The sequence below is a fragment of the Tachypleus tridentatus genome, chromosome 10 (assembly GCF_004210375.1).
Source record: "Tachypleus tridentatus isolate NWPU-2018 chromosome 10, ASM421037v1, whole genome shotgun sequence".
NCBI classification, from domain to species: Eukaryota; Metazoa; Arthropoda; class Merostomata; order Xiphosura; family Limulidae; genus Tachypleus; species Tachypleus tridentatus.
In genome coordinates, this window is record NC_134834.1 from 143813564 (window position 1) to 143830381 (window position 16818).

A 16818-nucleotide genomic window follows, 5' to 3' on the forward strand; every position below is an offset into this window, starting at 1 on the left:
ATGAAAAGTAACAATGATTTTTTATATGAAAATTTCGAATCGAAGTGGCATCTCACTGAAAAAGCCTTAAAAATATGGAATAATTCTCTGAAGAATGAATTACTGGAAATGTTCGATGTTCCTATTGATAATGTAAGTACAGAAAGAATACGTTAGTTAATATTCTGGTTAATTTATTATTATGAAAATTATTAATACATAATTAATTAGCCTTTAAAAATAAATAAATATATATATATATATATATATATACCAAGGATTATTTTGACCTCGACAGGATTTTGTAGCTTTCAATTATCGAATCTTGGTTGAATCGATAAATAGAGGTAGTAATGAAAAATGCTTGAATTTGGATGTGATGTATAGAGATATTAATAAAGCAATAAAAATAATACCATTTAAAGCGTATAATTTTTCTGAGGCTTTTGACGGACATTATTAGCTTGCGAAAAAGTAAGTTATATCATGCCAATGCTTTCATCCTATAAAATGTTTTCAAAGGATATTACTTTTAGGCTTTGGGCTTACACCTGACAATACTGAATGTAACAGGGAAGAAATTAATTAGTCCTAGCACTTTTGACGCTCAAATTTTATTATCCTCAACACTTTCACAGCAGTAGAGTGCACCATGACGGCATATAAGTTAAAACATATCGAGCAAGTTATCCTATCTACAAGTTACACACGCTTGCTTTTATTTTTTAACTACATTTTTAATTTGATTTTTTTCCATGAAGTTTCCTGAAATAACCTCTTTAGATATTTGAGGTACGAAAATAAATTGTTTGTTTCTGGAAATCCTTGGGTTTTGGAATATATGATCCTACCAAGGATAAACAAACTAATCATCTGTGAACTTTCTGTGACATTACTTCAGCTGAGCTGATCTAGCTAGAAACTGCGGATCTCAACTGACCAAGATTTAATAGAAAAGGTTTACTTGCCATATCAAACACAGGTAGACATTAAAACCTTGTATTCTTCAAGTTATCGTTTTTATTTTACTCCTTACTACTTTCTGTAACAGCCTGTAGTTTAGATGGTCGAATTCTCATAAACGGTGTAATTTCGATCTTTTTCAAAGTCCAAGTCATTCTCATTACTAACTACGTTAAACACTACAGTTGCGTCGAATACAAGGTGTAATTTATACATTATTATGAAAGCACATACATATTAGTTATTACTTTGCTTAGAATGCTGAGACGATCACGTGATAGCTACGTGTCTGTCCTGCTCATGAAAAGAAACTTCGCTGACCAACTTGTAAAATGCCTCCCAACTCTGATCGATAACTAAAAGTGGTATGTGTTGTCTTTTTCAAAAGAATAATTATTAACCGAAACAAAGAAAATGTTACATCTTCAAAAGAGAAATTTTACTGTCCTTCATGGAAGGGCCAAAAATTTCGCATTGCAGAGTTTACGGCAGCAACGCCACCAATATCACATCCAAGAAAACCAGGACCAACATCCTCATATGGAAAATTGGGAGCTATGGTTACGAAAGAGAACCTACTGAGCCAAAAATCCATTGCGATTAAGTTAAGTCTGATATCAATAAGAAGGAGAGAAAAAAAAAACAATCTGGTTCCGCCACATTACGAAACCAACGACTGTTCTCATTTGGGAAGATGTTCGAAAATAGGTGGAATCACAGTGATAACATATTTATTATTTTCTTCCTTCCCCTGTACAGCCTTTGGTATTTATAGGCAGGCGCTTGGAAGGCACAGGCTGATGAAAACTGTACAAAAAGAAAGATAGATAATAATGACGTTCTTGATCTGATGGAGGCAACATGAAAGATCAGTAGTAAGAAGCAAAGGAAGCAGATAGTGCATAATCATAGAGTCTTTACTATAGTCCTTAACGACTATGCTGGTACAGTTAGATAAAAATAAAAGAACAAAAACTTATAGTATAAATAAATTATAAATGACAAGCATGGGTTTTTTATTGTTCCAGAAAATAAGTGTCCCAGTCCGAAACATTCTGAATATTAAAAACATCTATCTTCAATGTACTAATAATCACAGTACCAAACTCAGTATTTGTTTCCAAATGATATTTAATAGCCTAATTATTTTTCTAGTTACGTTTCTTTTCTTTTTTAGTTATTCTTATAGTTACGCATATATACTAAAAGTTTAGTTAAATGGTTATCTTCTACATTTCTGATACTTTCTATTCACATACACAGATATTCCAGTTTAACTACTCGTCCCCCAAAGTACGTAGATATACCAGTATATCAGATAATTAAATAATTTTTATTAATTTTTCGTTACTATTACGTTATTGTTTTACTTGTTTTTAGTTACTTATTATTAACTAATACGATTTATGTTCTTGAATAGAAGTTTTGCTTAGTGTTATTACTACAATAATTTTATAATACTGTGGTTGGTTTTGCTTAGTGTTATTACTACAATAACTTTATGATACAACATGACTATTTTTTATTTAGTGCTATTACTACAATAACTTTATGATACAACATGACTATTTTTTATTTAGTGCTATTACTACAATGACTTTATAAAAACTTTACTAGTAGTTTTATTTTAGCATATTTATTACAATGACTTAATGATGACTTATTTAATGATGTAATTATTATTATTAATATTACATTGAAATTGTTATGTATTTGTATTTTAAATTTATGCAATGCTACTAAGCCTATCTATCTGCTGTCGTCCTGAATTTTTATTTACTCGTCAACGTGTTTGTTTTGTTTTGAATTTCTCGAGGGCTATCTGAGCTAGCCGTCAATAATTTAACAGTGGAAGACTAGAGGGAAGGCAGCTATTCATCATCACCCACCGCTAACCCTTACGCTACTCTTTTACCAACGAATGGTGGGATTGACAGTCACATCATAATGCCATCATGACTAAAACCCGTGACCCTTGTATTGTGAGTCAAGCGCCCTAAAAACATGGTCATGCTGGGCTCATAAGCGAAGGTAGCCAGTCAGTAGCGCCTTACCACCCACCTTTCATACTAAGGCATTAATTATCACTATTATAATGCACACCCTACCTAAATTGAAGATAATGTTGCATAGACTCGAAATACAAAATGTTACCATGCAACCAATCTGTGTTCTTCAATGCTAACACTGAACAATAACAATTCCAGAGCGATAATGAAACACTTTTATTTTGACATAACAAAACATTAAAGAACAACAAAGGACCTTTTGGTCCATTTAGGTCGTTCTATCCATTAAATTGAACAACAAAAAGCCCACATCCAGCCTTTATCATTGAAACATTTATGAAGCTTTTATTTAAGTTCTTTAAATTCACTGCAGTCATCACATTCGAAAGGCCAGTCAGCCCATTAGCGTGGCCAGATGGTTAGGGCGCTTGATTCGTAATCTGCAGAGCGCGATTCCAATGAATCAATCACAGAGCGACGGAATACATCGACTGTATCTTTTTTTTTTTGCGCAGAAATTAATATATATATATGTATAATAGTACTAAAAGGCATCGGAATAACATTTTACCAAAAAGATTGAGTTTGTAAAAGTTATAATAAAACACTATGATACACTACAGATTGAAACAAGAAGGCTTATAGTTAGGCCTATCTAACAACATGGATAACAACTACGCTTACAGCAAGAGGCATAACAGTTAGGCCTACTTAAAATTGTAAGTAATAACTACGCTTATTAGCGGTTCTTCTCTTCGTAAGTTAAACATCAGGTGAAGTTATATTTCATCTTTCCGCCGAAAAGTAAGGAAAGGATAAGCTTAAGAAAGTAGCAATTAGAAAACGTAAATGACAGCCCTCAAAGCTCAAACCTATACTACTTTCCGAATGGCCATTTTGAAGAATTTTGCTTCTGATGAGCAACAAGTTGTGCATATTTAGCAGAAAACGCAATTCTCACAAAATATGTTTTCCTACATCTTGTACAGAAAAGGAGGAAAAATAAAGAAGGAAAAACCTGGAAAATGCACGATTGGAAAACACAAGTACAATGAAATCTACAGTGCCACTCCACTGTCTAAGGTTGAGTTTTAAATACTTTATCAGTTATTCAGCAAATATTTTAATATTGTGTTATCTGCTGTAACGTTATTGTATTAACAGTCTAACCCATATATTATGCTTAATATATTCGTCTTAATTAACTGAATTTTAAAAGGAGCATTAATCATATGGCACTTCAAGTCTCAGTCAGAGATTGGTCGTCGTGAAAATAAATTAAAAGTGAATTAGCAGGTGATTAGAGTATGTGGTCACTGGTCTCTAGAAGATAGTGAAAGATCTATAAGTTAGAGTCTATATTGTTGGTGAGATCTCCAAGAAATAAAGAGAGGTTTTTAAGCTAGAATTTGCATTGCCAGCAAGGAAATTCTTGGTGTTTTGTTGAAGTTATTCTGTACCTGTTAAAAATCACATCAGTGGATTAAAAATAATCGCTATTCAGGTAAGACAAGGAAATCTGCTCTTATCTGTACTTTTGTTCACACGAAGGATAAGCCTATTTCCACATTCGAAGATACTCTACATATAGTATTAAACACAGAATTGTTTTGCCATTAACTTTGTCCTTCATCCTTTAGAATTGTCTTACCTATAATTTCAACCACGATTACTTAGAATTGCCTTACCTTTAATTTCATTCAGGATCACCTGGAATCCTTTTACCTTTAACTTTATCCTTCATCACTTAGAATTGTCTTACCTATAATTTCAACCATGATCACATACAATTGTTTTACCTTTAACTTCAACCACGATCACGATAGGACGACCTATTTGTCGATTGTTAGTACGACATCACAAAACAATAATACTGATAATAATTTAAAACAAATATTCAGCAAAAATATTCTAATTGAGATGATCAGTACTTTATATTTCTGATTTCCCATTAACCTACACAATTTTGGTATGGTCAGTAGGGGGAATGCATCCCACAATCCTCCCTCTGTATCCATCCCTACTTGTAACCAGGAAGAGTAGTACACGTTGATGTCAAAAACGGCAGCTCAATTACAATTGGCTACTGGTCTACAGCAAGCTATAAACCTTATTACGGTGGACAGTCTAGGAACAGAACTTTTAAACAGCAAGAACTAAAGGTATTGTCTACAAGTAAAGAAGCAAATTAAAAAATAACCATATACGGATGCTTGTGTGCGAAATGGACATCATTCTCTCAGTGGAGGATCTTAAATGGCTAGCAGAATAAAACGAAACCAAGGTTTATACACAGTCCTGGTAAAAGATAAACGCATAAAAGTGAGCAGGTGTCACGTTATTATCGGTTACTGCAATGTGATGGATAAGAGTGAAGGAAAATAGTACATTTAGAAGCTCTCTGAATTCTACATCTTACTATTTCAATAAACTAAATTATTAAATCCTAAGGATTTCACTCTCATTAATTTTAACATCCTACCACATGATGGACCAGAAACTAGGAAAGCCATAACAGTGTAACAAGGTAATAGTATCCACTATGAAATTAATAACATATTTCAGTGATAACTGATCATTTTATCATGGCAAAAGCATCCAATAAGAACTTCATAAGACCTTTCAGTGGAAAAACTGAAATTGCAAGCAACAAATTACAGGAAACTTACCCAAAGCTACTCCACATATTTAAAACACCAATGTGTACATGAAATGATAATGCAGCACGTGATGCTAAAGATTAGAGATTCCTGTCAGAAAACAATACTATGTATCTTGTTATTGATGACTTCAATGACTGATGCTCCACCTGGACGTGGGTTAAAATAATAAAGTCAGAGGTTTAAGTTTTGGTGTTCACAATATAGCCAGAATACTGATAAACTTCGATGAACCAACTTGAATTGCTTTGTACCAAGACAATAAAAACTCTTGCATAGTTCTTGCTTTCGCTAATCTTAAAATTCGCCATGGCCAGGTGGTTAAGGCACTCGACTCGTAATCCGACCGTCGCGGGTTCGAATACCCGTCGCACCAAACATGCTCTTCCTTTTAGCCGTGGGAGCGTTAAAATGTCACAGTCAATACCACTATTTGTTGGTAAAAGAGTAGCCCGTGAGTTGGCGGTGGGTGGTGATGACAAGCTGCCTTCCCTCTAGCCTTACAGTGCTAAATTAGGGACAGCTGGTGCAGATAGCCCTCGTGTAGCTAATCCTACCTTGATAGCCATCTGTACCTAGTAAAAGGACATATTGTCAGTTGGGCTCACCTCATGTGAAAGGTATGCATGCATAACGAAGAGAGGGAAACATTTTAGGACTAGGTGAATATAAACATGTATTGTGTCTTATTTACATCTTTGAATTTATGAATATCCACAAAAAGGAAAGCAGAAAAATTAAGCGTTTCTTTTCATGCAAAATCGTCTTCAGTTCCTTTTTATGAGATCTTACAAAGCTAAAGCTATTTAATATTTTTAGAAATACGACCTCGCCATAGACGTAAATTATCTAAGATGCACAATCAACTGCACGATTATCTGTTTAATTAATGAACGCTCATTTTTCGAATGTTTAACTTTTATCGGTTCTTCCGAATTACAAAAGAAAAAAAAAAATGTAGTGTAACCGTCAAAGTTTAGAAATGTATATAATTTTCATTCCCGTTAGCCAGCGACAGCCTTTGTTTAGGTTTGTTTTTATTGTTGTTTGTATAGGTTTTAGGTGGTTTAACATACTTTTACCCAAGGATTTATAGCTGAAACAATTGAAATATTTGCAATCATAAGACAAATTAACTTCGCCTTTTGTTTGGTTTGGTTTGTTTTGAATATTCACGCAAAGTTACGAGAGGGCTATCTGCACTAGCCGTCCCTAATTTAGCAGTGTAGGACTAGAGGGAAAGTAGCTAGTCATCACCACCCACCGCCAACTCTTGGGCTACTCTTTTACCAACGAATAGTGGGATTGACCGTCACTTTATAACTCCCTCACGGCTAAATGAGCGTGCATGTATGGTGTGACGGGGATTCGAACCCGCGACACTCAGATTGCGAGTCGAGTGCCTTAACCAACTGGCGATACCGGATTTCGCCTTTTGTTCAGAGACTGCTTTTTTCACGTTGTCCTACAACAATAAAATTATACTCTAAACCATAATAAAAACAAGTTTATATTAAAATTAATTTAAGTAAATTTCGTAAATATTGCTAAAGTGTAACATGCACACACACACACATATTTATATGAATCTATATAGAAAATAGAAAATAAACATTATTGGAGTATACCGTATTGAAAATTTCTCACAACGTAATGTTTTAATAAACTTCACGTTCTTAGGATATAACAAAGGTAGTGTAGAGGTTTAAAATTTATAAATTATGTAAAATAATCTGTGTAACAAATATAGTTATCTTCTGTATGGCTGATTGTGTACTTTGATCAAAACCCGTACACGTGTGATAGCCGACTGAGAACAACTACAATGAAGCAGTTTTGTTTTCGGTTTTACTATACTTGACGTCAGTACCTTCACAGCCGAATTATTTCTAGATATTTCAGACATATATCGTACGAAATTCGTTCAATAAACTATCAGTTTTACGGTACGTAGTTCACGATTTGCATGAAGTCTCTCTCTTTCGGATCAAAGGTATATGCAGAATATCTATATAATATGATTCATTCTATATTTTGTGTGTTTTGTAAGACTGTTAACTTTATGAGAATCCGTACATGCGTGATAGCTGTTTGAGGAAAAATGAATTAAAACACGTTTTACGTTTGTTTTCGGGTTTTCCTTATCCGAACGTTAGTGTCTTTATAACCAAGTTACTTCTAAGTATTTCTAATAATCTTCGTATAGGATTCGTTCGATAAACCAGTAATTCTACGGTAGTTCATAAGTTGTTAGTAGCAATCTAGCATTAGGATCAAAGGTACATGTTAATATTATATATTGTTTGAGCGCTATCTTTTCCATTCGACGTTTCAGTCTCAAATCTAGCCTGGCATAGCCTGGTGAGTTAAGGCGTTTGACTCCCCGTCGCACCAAACATGCTCGCCCTTTCAGCAGTGGGAGCGTTATAAAGTGACGGTCAGTCCCACTATTCGTTGGTAAAAGAGTAGCCCAAGAGTTGGCGGTGGGCGGTGATGGCTAGCTACCTTCCCTCTAGTCTTATACTGCTAAATTAGGGACGGCTAGCACAGATAGCCCTCGTGTAGCTTTGCGCGAAATTCAAACAAACAACAGTCTCAAATTTTATTAAAACTCCGATATTTCTTTAACATTTATTATATTTCCTTTACAGGGTTACTTAAATATGGCAGCAGAAAAGCGTGGATTTGTCAAGTCTTTCTTGGACATGTGTTTGAACGGTATGAGCTTTGGATGGTTGTCTACAAGAAAAGCACGGCAGAAGAAGAAACAAATTAGACCCGCTGTTGTTGTAGACGGAATGCAGTATATTTTAAACACGAAGCGTGAAATTGAAAAGCAGAATGTTGAGAAAAAAAAAGGAGTCGAAGAACTGGGAAAATCAATAAAAAAATATGTACATCAGTTATTTGATGATGAAAATGCGTCAACTGTTGTTCTTGCTTTCGACAATTACGGCGAAAGAAAAGGTTTGCCAAAAACGAAACTTCACAGCGCTAAGGAGAAATATCCCATGCGACAATTTATTGGTGAAGTATGTGAAGTAGTTATCGATGACTTACAAAATGAGCTTGATTCGGCGCAAACTTTCATTTGTGTTGGTGATTTTGACAAAGAAGGCATAGGAACGGTAACAGAAGTTTCATCAGGTGGTATTCGTAACTTAAAAAGTGTCAGACACGACGAGGCAGATACGATTATGTGGAACATGGCCGCGAAGCTGATGGAACAGCATGTCATTTTGAAGTCACCCGATTCGGACATGGTGATGATAGGACTTGGATTAATGGACTATTTTCCGGACAAAATAATTTATATGGAACTCGAGAACTCAAATATCAGTGTAATCGATGGTAAAACTTTGGTTAGATCTACTAAAGAATTACCTTTTTTACAGCCGATTACACATGATGAACGCATCCAATTTATGCAAACATTGTATGTTATAACTGGTTGTGATTATATTCAATATTATTTTAATATGGACAAAAGATTCTTTCTAGATTGGCTGAAGTGCATACCAAAAAACCTTTATTATGATAACTTAATGACGTTTACTTACAATTTAATTGTTACTGCGATCGCTAGTAGACAAGTTGGAAAAGAAAATATGTTGAATGTACTGAAAAATAAACAAGAAATGTTAAATTTAAATAAACCTATTGATACAGAGATACTATTTAGTGAATTAAAAAACATTATAAAAGTGAAAAGGATTCTAGAGAAAATTGATGATATGAAAAGTAACAATGATTTTTTATATGAAAATTTCGAATCGAAGTGGCATCTCACTGAAAAAGCCTTAAAAATATGGAATAATTCTCTGAAGAATGAATTACTGGAAATGTTCGATGTTTGTATTGATAATGTAAGTACAGAAAGAATACGTTAGTTAATATTCTGGTTAATTTATTATTATGAAAATTATTAATACATAATTAATTAGCCTTTAAAAATAAATATATATATATATATATACAAAGGATTATTTTGACCTCGACAGGATTTTGTAGCTTTCAATTATCGAATCTTGGTTGAATCGATAAATAGAGATAGTAATGAAAAATGCTTGAATTTGGATGTGATGTATAGAGATATTAATAAAGCAATAAAAATAATACCATTTAAAGCGTATAATTTTTCTGAGGCTTTTGACGGACATTATTAGCTTGCGAAAAAGTAAGTTATATCATGCCAATGCTTTCATCCTATAAAATGTTTTCAAAGGATATTACTTTTAGGCTTTGGGCTTACACCTGACAATACTGAATGTAACAGGGAAGAAATTAATTAGTCCTAGCACTTTTGACGCTCAAATTTTATTACCCTCAACACTTTCACAGCAGTAGAGTGCACCATGACGGCATATAAGTTAAAACATATCGAGCAAGTTATCCTATCTTCAAGTTACACACGCTTGCTTTTATTTTTTAACTACATTTTTAATTTGATTTTTTCCATGAAGTTTCCTGAAATAACCTCTTTAGATATTTGAGGTACGAAAATAAATTGTTTGTTTCTGGAAATCCTTGGGTTTTGGAATATATGATCCTACCAAGGATAAACAAACTAATCATCTGTGAACTTCCTGTGACATTACTTCAGCTGAGCTGATCTAGCTAGAAACTGCGGATCTCAACTGACCAAGATTTAATAGAAAAGGTTTACTTGCCATATCAAACACAGGTAGACATTAAAACCTTGTATTCTTCAAGTTATCGTTTTTATTTTACTCCTTACTACTTTCTGTAACAGCCTGTAGTTTAGATGGTCGAATTCTCATAAACGGTGTAATTTCGATCTTTTTCAAAGTCCAAGTCATTCTCATTACTAACTACGTTAAACACTACAGTTGCGTCGAATACAAGGTGTAATTTATACATTATTATGAAAGCACATACATATTAGTTATTACTTTGCTTAGAATGCTGAGACGATCACGTGATAGCTACGTGTCTGTCCTGCTCATGAAAAGAAACTTCGCTGACCAACTTGTAAAATGCCTCCCAACTCTGATCGATAACTAAAAGTGGTATGTGTTGTCTTTTCAAAAGAATAATTATTAACCGAAACAAAGAAAATGTTACATCTTCAAAAGAGAAATTTTACTGTCCTTCATGGAAGGGCCAAAAATTTCGCATTGCAGAGTTTACGGCAGCAACGCCACCAATATCACATCCAAGAAAACCAGGACCAACATCCTCATATGGAAAATTGGGAGCTATGGTTACGAAAGAGAACCTACTGAGCCAAAAATCCATTGCGATTAAGTTAAGTCTGATATCAATAAGAAGAGAGAAAAAAAAACAATCTGGTTCCGCCACATTACGAAACCAACGACTGTTCTCATTTGGGAAGATGTTCGAAAATAGGTGGAATCACAGTGATAACATATTTATTATTTTCTTCCTTCCCCTGTACAGCCTTTGGTATTTATAGGCAGGCGCTTGGAAGGCACAGGCTGATGAAAACTGTACAAAAAGAAAGATAGATAATAATGACGTTCTTGATCTGATGGAGGCAACATGAAAGATCAGTAGTAAGAAGCAAAGGAAGCAGATAGTGCATAATCATAGAGTCTTTACTATAGTCCTTAACGACTATGCTGGTACAGTTAGATAAAAATAAAAGAACAAAAACTTATAGTATAAATAAATTATAAATGACAAGCATGGGTTTTTTATTGTTCCAGAAAATAAGTGTCCCAGTCCGAAACATTCTGAATATTAAAAACATCTATCTTCAATGTACTAATAATCACCGTACCAAACTCAGTTTTTGTTTCCAAATGATATTTAATAGCCTAATTATTTTTCTAGTTACGTTTCTTTTCTTTTTTAGTTATTCTTATAGTTACGCATATATACTAAAAGTTTAGTTAAATGGTTATCTTCTACATTTCTGATACTTTCTATTCACATACACAGATATTCCAGTTTAACTACTCGTCCCCCAAAGTACGTAGATATACCAGTATATCAGATAATTAAATAATTTTTATTAATTTTTCGTTACTATTACGTTATTGTTTTACTTGTTTTTAGTTACTTATTATTAACTAATACGATTTATGTTCTTGAATAGAAGTTTTGCTTAGTGTTATTACTACAATAATTTTATAATACTGTGGTTGGTTTTGCTTAGTGTTATTACTACAATAACTTTATGATACAACATGACTATTTTTTATTTAGTGCTATTACTACAATAACTTTATGATACAACATGACTATTTTTTATTTAGTGCTATTACTACAATGACTTTATAAAAACTTTACTAGTAGTTTTATTTTAGCATATTTATTACAATGACTTAATGATGACTTATTTAATGATGTAATTATTATTATTAATATTACATTGAAATTGTTATGTATTTGTATTTTAAATTTATGCAATGCTACTAAGCCTATCTATCTGCTGTCGTCCTGAATTTTTATTTACTCGTCAACGTGTTTGTTTTGTTTTGAATTTCTCGAGGGCTATCTGAGCTAGCCGTCAATAATTTAACAGTGGAAGACTAGAGGGAAGGCAGCTATTCATCATCACCCACCGCTAACCCTTACGCTACACTTTTACCAACGAATGGTGGGATTGACAGTCACATCATAATGCCATCATGACTAAAACCCGTGACCCTTGTATTGTGAGTCAAGCGCCCTAAAAACATGGTCATGCTGGGCTCATAAGCGAAGGTAGCCAGTCAGTAGCGCCTTACCACCCACCTTTCATACTAAGGCATTAATTATCACTATTATAATGCACACCCTACCTAAATTGAAGATAATGTTGCATAGACTCGAAATACAAAATGTTACCATGCAACCAATCTGTGTTCTTCAATGCTAACACTGAACAATAACAATTCCAGAGCGATAATGAAACACTTTTATTTTGACATAACAAAACATTAAAGAACAACAAAGGACCTTTTGGTCCATTTAGGTCGTTCTATCCATTAAATTAAACACCAAAAAGCCCACATCCAGCCTTTATCATTGAAACATTTATGAAGCTTTTATTTAAGTTCTTTAAATTCACTGCAGTCATCACATTCGAAGGTAACACGTTCGAAAGGCCAGTCAGCCCATTAGCGTGGCCAGATGGTTAGGGCGCTTGATTCGTAATCTGCAGATTTGAATCCCCGTTCTCACCAAATATGTTCGCCCCTTCAGCCTCACGGCGTTATAATATTACGATCAATTCCATTATTCGTTGGTGAAAAGTAGTGCAAAAGTTAGCTGTGAGTAATGACATATATTAGTGATCGTTAACGCAAACAGACTTAGTGTAATTTTGTGAGAAATTCAAACCAAACCAGTCTGTTAGAAAAATATGCTGTCTTAGCTAAAATTGGTTCCTTCCCTGCAATAAATATATATTTTTGTTCTCAAGTCCTACTATACTCACCATTGAATATGAAAAAAATAATAATGCATCAATATTATAAACATCCCTTAACAATCTTAAATACCTCGACCAGTTCCCCACTAACTCTGGTTGTTGCTGTTTTTCATGAAAAAAAAATTCAGAAATGTCTATCCTCTTACGAAAACCTTTCTAGTCCAGGAAGCAATCTTCTGAATCTTTTACAACAACTGAAGATTCTTTCTGAGGTAATAAGACTGAAACCAAACAGTACTCCAAATGTAGCCTAACCTTTGACCTAAACAATGACATTATAATCTTTAAAGACTTGTATTCAGTATTTCTGTATATACAATTTAAATCTTATTTGTTCTGTTACTATCAACAGCACATTCCTTGGAAGGTTTAAAAGATTTATGAACCTGAACACTTTTTCTTCCATAAAACTGTTAAGGTTATTCTAATAAAATTAAAACGACTTTAGAACCTTTTCATTCCACTTCTTCATGTAACATGGAATCTTAAAAATTTAAAAATATAAATAAAAGCCCTACTAATCCTGGATTCTTCAAATATATAGAGAAGACTTATCCTCTTAAAAACAGGTCAAATACAACCATTCAAATACAGAAAATAAATGTCCTACTAATCCTGGATTTTTGAAATATATAGATAAGATATATCTGCTTGAAAACAGGTCAAATACCAAAATAAAAGTCCTTATAATCCCAAATTCTCCAAATATATAGAGAAGACCTATCCAATTAAAAACAGGTCAAATACAAATCTTAAAATACAGAAAATAAAAGTCCTACTAATCCTGGATTTTTGAAACATATAAAAAGATACATTTGCTTTTTTAAGCAGGTCAAATACAGAAATAGAAGTACTAATAATTCCAGATTCTTGAAATATATAGAGAAAGCCTATCACAAGCTGTATTACAAAAACAGGGTAAAGAAGACGAATTTGTTTTGTCAATTGTGTTCTAAAGTAAATGAACCAAACTGTGCGGACTTTTGACGAAAAGAGCCGATTATTTAAAACTTTTGGTGCAACCATGGTAACCAAGTATAAAAAGAACATGTGTACATATATATATATATCTGACTTGCATTAATATATTATTCTAAAACAAGCAAGGCCCGGCATGGCCAAGCGTGTTAAGGCGTGCGACTCATAATCTGAGGGTCGCGGGTTCGCATCTCCGTCGCGCCAAACATGCTCGCCCTTTCAGCCGTGGAAGCGTTATAATGTGACGGTCAATCCCACTATTCGTTGGTAAAAGAGTAGCTCAAGAGTTAGCGGTGGGTGGTGATGACTAGCTGCCTTCCTTCTAGTCTTACACTGCTAAATTAGGGACGGCTAGCACAGATAGCCCTCGAGTAGCTTTGTGCGAAATTCAAAACAAACAAATAAACAATCTAAAACAAGTGGATTATGTGCTGTTTGTTTATTGTTGAAATTTGTTGCCAAGATATCACAGACACTTACTGTAAAGAGTCTAGCCCACGCATTCCTACAATCTGACATTAATAAGTCATTAATAAAAATATTATAATCTTTAAAGACTTGTATTCAGTATTTCTGTATATACAATTTAAATCTTATTTGTTCTGCTACTATCAACAGCACATTCCTTGGAAGGTTTGAAAGATTTATGAACCAGAACACTTTTTCTTTCATAAAACTGTTAAGGTTATTCTAATAAAATTATTAAATGTTTTACTAAGCCAGAGAATATAAAATGTCTTGTGTGGACTAAATAAAGTATTTTATGAAATCAGTAAAAATGTGTATAATTAAGTAAGTTATTACAAAACCATTAAATAGGTAATTGCTGTGATCAAACAGAGGATTTTCATTCAATTTAACTTAAAAATGAGCAATCAAAGCACAGCAGAAATCATAACCTAAATGATAGATATCACACCCACCCTACTCTCAAATTGAAGTTGTTTTTGTTGGGGCTAAAATAAATTAATCTATTAGACATTCAGTGTGATCAAATACATCAATCGAAAGGGTTTAGCCTCTTGATTTCAAATTCTGATTTTTATCAAATTCCAAATCGGCCAAAAGATAACGGAGCTATAAGCTAAAAGTTTGTACATAAAATAAAAACAAACTCGAAGACGTTCCATGAGCGCCTCAGTAGCGACTAAAATGTTCTGGTATTTTTAATAACTATTCACTGCCCAGAAAGGTTTTGTAATTTTATATACCAATACTTATTACAAACAAAAGCAAAAATATCAAATATGAACAATTAGTTCTCACATTGGATAACGACCACATGAGAAATGAAATTTTGGGTTATATCAATTTTCGTCACCACAGCTGTAACAGTTATAGCTAACTGCAAATTACGTCGTCCCAAACAATTTTCTGATCGAGTAAAAATTTGTTTGACCAAATCCTACTGTAACGTATGGAATTAAATACATTCTTCGATTAACACAATTTTTCTTGATATTCTGAAATATCCTAGAAATTTTTTTGCACATAAAAAATCAGCTAACAAATATTAACAACTACAAAGCTATCAAAATGAACATCTGTCCAACATCACTTTCTAGTTCAAGGTCCCGGAAGTTTATGGTTTCATAAGCAACATATTTAATGTTGACCATAATGATTACACAAAATGAAACCTTGATACTTAGCTAAACATTAGATTTTAATTGCCCAAATTTCATAACTACGATGTAAAATATGGCAATTAACTTACGAAACAGTTCACAAAATTAATTAGTTAAAAGCAGTAAAGACAACATATATATAAATTATTATAGCAAAATTAATATAAATTACGTACGCTTGAAACTCAACATTACACTGTTTATTACTTCTTAGTTTGGTTGTTTGTTGTCAGGCGCAAAGCTGAATAATGGTCCATTTGTGTTAGGGATCAAAACCTGAATTTTAATGGCACGTGGAAGTTTAGTATATGGATAGCTACTTTGAAAAGAAGCAAGTGTTACATAAATAACATAATCAAATATTATGTCGAATAGTTTTCTAGGAAATAGTTGCAGTAGTGTTGAATAGCTAAACGTTAGACAGCTGCATTAATGTTGATCGACTCCATGCGAAAGTTATATTAATGTTGGCTGATTCCATGGGAAACAGATAAATTAATGTTGGCTGAGTCCGTGGGAAATAGCTACATTAATGTTGATCGATTCCACGGGAAACAGATAAATTAAAGTTGGCTGAGTCCGTGGGAAATAACTACATTAATATTGATCGATTCCATGGGAAACAGATGCATTAATACTGAACTATTTCAATGCAAATACTCGCACTAATATTAAATTATTCCATGGGAAACAGATGCATCAACGTTGAACAATTCCACTGTTAACAGTTGCGTTACTTCTGGCTGCTTCCATGCGAAATGGTTGCAATAGAACATTGATATGGATATCACGATGCTTTTATTTTTCTGTTCTTTAGAACATACCTTTACGATAGTTAAGTAATTTATTTAACACGTTGGCTCCAAAGTCTATTCTGCAGATACTTTCCAGGGTTCCACTAGTATATGAAGCCATTGTATCCCAGCCAATAAGTGGCCCTTTAAAAAGAAAATAGAACACGACTCACCGGTGGGTCGTGTGGATCTTACAGGAAGACTATCACCGGTTAATTATAGTTTTCCCACTTTAGATCCAAAAAAGAAAGGTTCAAGTGAGCTCAGGATATCAGATTCGATATACATGAAGCACTTAGTATGCAATTATAAGGCTCAGTTAATAATTAGAATATATTGGTTGTAGTCCCCTGCTGGTCCAGCGGTAAGTCTACGGATTTACAATACTAAGATCAAGGGTTCGAT

General features: G+C 33.5%; 1 protein-coding gene and 1 pseudogene across 4 annotated transcripts in view; one reads left to right on the plus strand and one right to left on the minus strand.

The window, feature by feature from the left end:
* LOC143230514 (uncharacterized) lies at positions 1-10475 on the plus strand. Of its 3 annotated transcripts, none has more exons than XM_076464206.1 (2): positions 1-132; positions 8263-9682. In XM_076464206.1, the coding sequence occupies exons 1-2, from the start codon at positions 1-3 to the stop codon at positions 9499-9501; spliced, it is 1371 nt and encodes a 456-aa protein (XP_076320321.1). In that variant the 3' UTR covers positions 9502-9682. The 3 variants fall into 3 exon arrangements, with proteins under 3 accessions (XP_076320321.1, XP_076320322.1, XP_076320324.1); XM_076464207.1 differs by lacking the exon at positions 1-132 and adding an exon at positions 7469-7604 and having other exon boundaries at positions 8263-10475; XM_076464209.1 differs by lacking the exon at positions 1-132 and adding an exon at positions 7662-7890 and having other exon boundaries at positions 8263-10475.
* The window catches only part of LOC143228528 (uncharacterized), a 221980-nt pseudogene that overhangs the window by 120608 nt on the left and 84554 nt on the right, over positions 1-16818 (minus strand). The window lies entirely within an intron of this gene.